Here is a 1,504-nt window from a genome sequence, read left to right on the forward strand (position 1 = left end):
CAAATGCCCCTTACCCCCATCTTAGTTTGTGAAATATTCAACGTGTGGGGTATAGACTTCATGGGACCATTTCCGCCCTCTTTTGGTTGTTCATATATTTTGTTGGTGGTGGACTATGTGTCAAAATAGGTGGATGCCAAGGCCACCCATACTAATGATTCCAAAGTTGTTATGGATATCCTTAAAGCACATATTTTCTCTCGGTTTGGCACTCTAAAAGCTCTCATAAGTGATCATGGGACTCCTTTTTTGCAACCGAATGCTTGAAGCCATCTTGAAAAAGTATGGGTGACTCATAAAGTCTCAACAATCTATCACCCTCAAACCAATGGGCAAGCAGAGGTCTCCAATAGGCAAATCAAAGGAATTTTGGAGAAATCATTCAATCCAAACCGCAAAAACTAGAGTATAAGGTTGGACGATGCCATATGGTCATATCGCTCTGGTTTCAAGACTCCTATTGGTATGTCCCCATACCGGCTAGTATTTGGGAAACCATGTCGCCTTTCGGTTGAGCTTGAACACAAACCATTTTGGGCTGTGAAGAAATTCAACTTGAATGAAGATGAAACGGGAAACAAGAGGAAGTTGGACATTCAAGAACTGAAGGAGATCAGAAATGATGCGTATGAAAGTGAAATGATTTACAAAGAGAAGACCAAGGCGTATCATGACAATATGATCTCTCAGAAAACCTTCACAAAGGGTCAAAAAGTGTTGCTTTACCATTCAAGATTCAAGTTGATATCGGGGAAACTAAGATCAAGGTGGGTTGGCCCCTTTGTGGTTACAAATGTCTTTGACCATGGTGCTGTGGAAATCACAAGCCAACAAACCGGGAAGACTTTTAAAGTCAATGGGAATAGTTTAAAACGTACTATGAGGGAGTCCAAGTGAAGAATGAAGAGATGGAGGTGGTTGAGAGCCCCAGATACCAAGAATGAAGCATATTCAAGGGCCAAATCGAGCCAACGACATTAAAAACGGGCGGCTAACCGAAAGGCAACCCGGGGGTATTTCCGTCTATTCCTTAATTTTCCATTTTCTTAGAAATTTTCTTAGTTTTATGGTTTCAAGTTACTTTTCATGTCCAAAGCGGTTTAAAAATCATTTTTCCGACAGTTGAGGATTTGCCGGTTGAAATTTGAAAAAACTAAAGATTACATGGTTGTGTAAACTTTCACTTAGCATTTACACGGGCCGTGTAATAGACCAGCTCGTGCCTTTCCATTGCACCATTTACACGGCCCGTGTAAACTATAACTTACCATTTACACGGCCCGTGTTAACGTAAAAACAGAGCTGTGCGTTTTAAATAACAAAACTAAATTTTATTGCCATTCCACTTGAAAAAACCTACGATTCTCTCTTCCCTACTGCCTCCTTCGAAAACCCTCTCAAAAACAATCCATATTCCTCAATCTTGCTCCATATTTTAAGCTCCAATGTATGAAATTTTTCTCCTTTCGTCATCCTCCTTGTCAACCAACTCAAATGCATCCCT

The 1,504-nt window shown here is 40.5% G+C and overlaps 1 protein-coding gene across 1 annotated transcript; it reads left to right on the forward strand.

The window, feature by feature from the left end:
• Positions 1 to 465: 465 nt before the first annotated feature.
• On the forward strand, positions 466 to 897 carry LOC145127466 (uncharacterized). Its single transcript, XM_079062658.1, has one exon. It carries the CDS (start codon positions 466 to 468, stop codon positions 895 to 897), a length of 432 nt encoding a protein of 143 aa, XP_078918784.1.
• Positions 898 to 1,504: the final 607 nt, after the last annotated feature.

This window comes from Lactuca virosa, chromosome 7 (assembly GCF_052849685.1).
Source record: "Lactuca virosa cultivar CGN04683 chromosome 7, Lactuca_virosa_CGN04683_v6, whole genome shotgun sequence".
Lineage (NCBI taxonomy): Eukaryota > Viridiplantae > Streptophyta > Magnoliopsida > Asterales > Asteraceae > Lactuca > Lactuca virosa.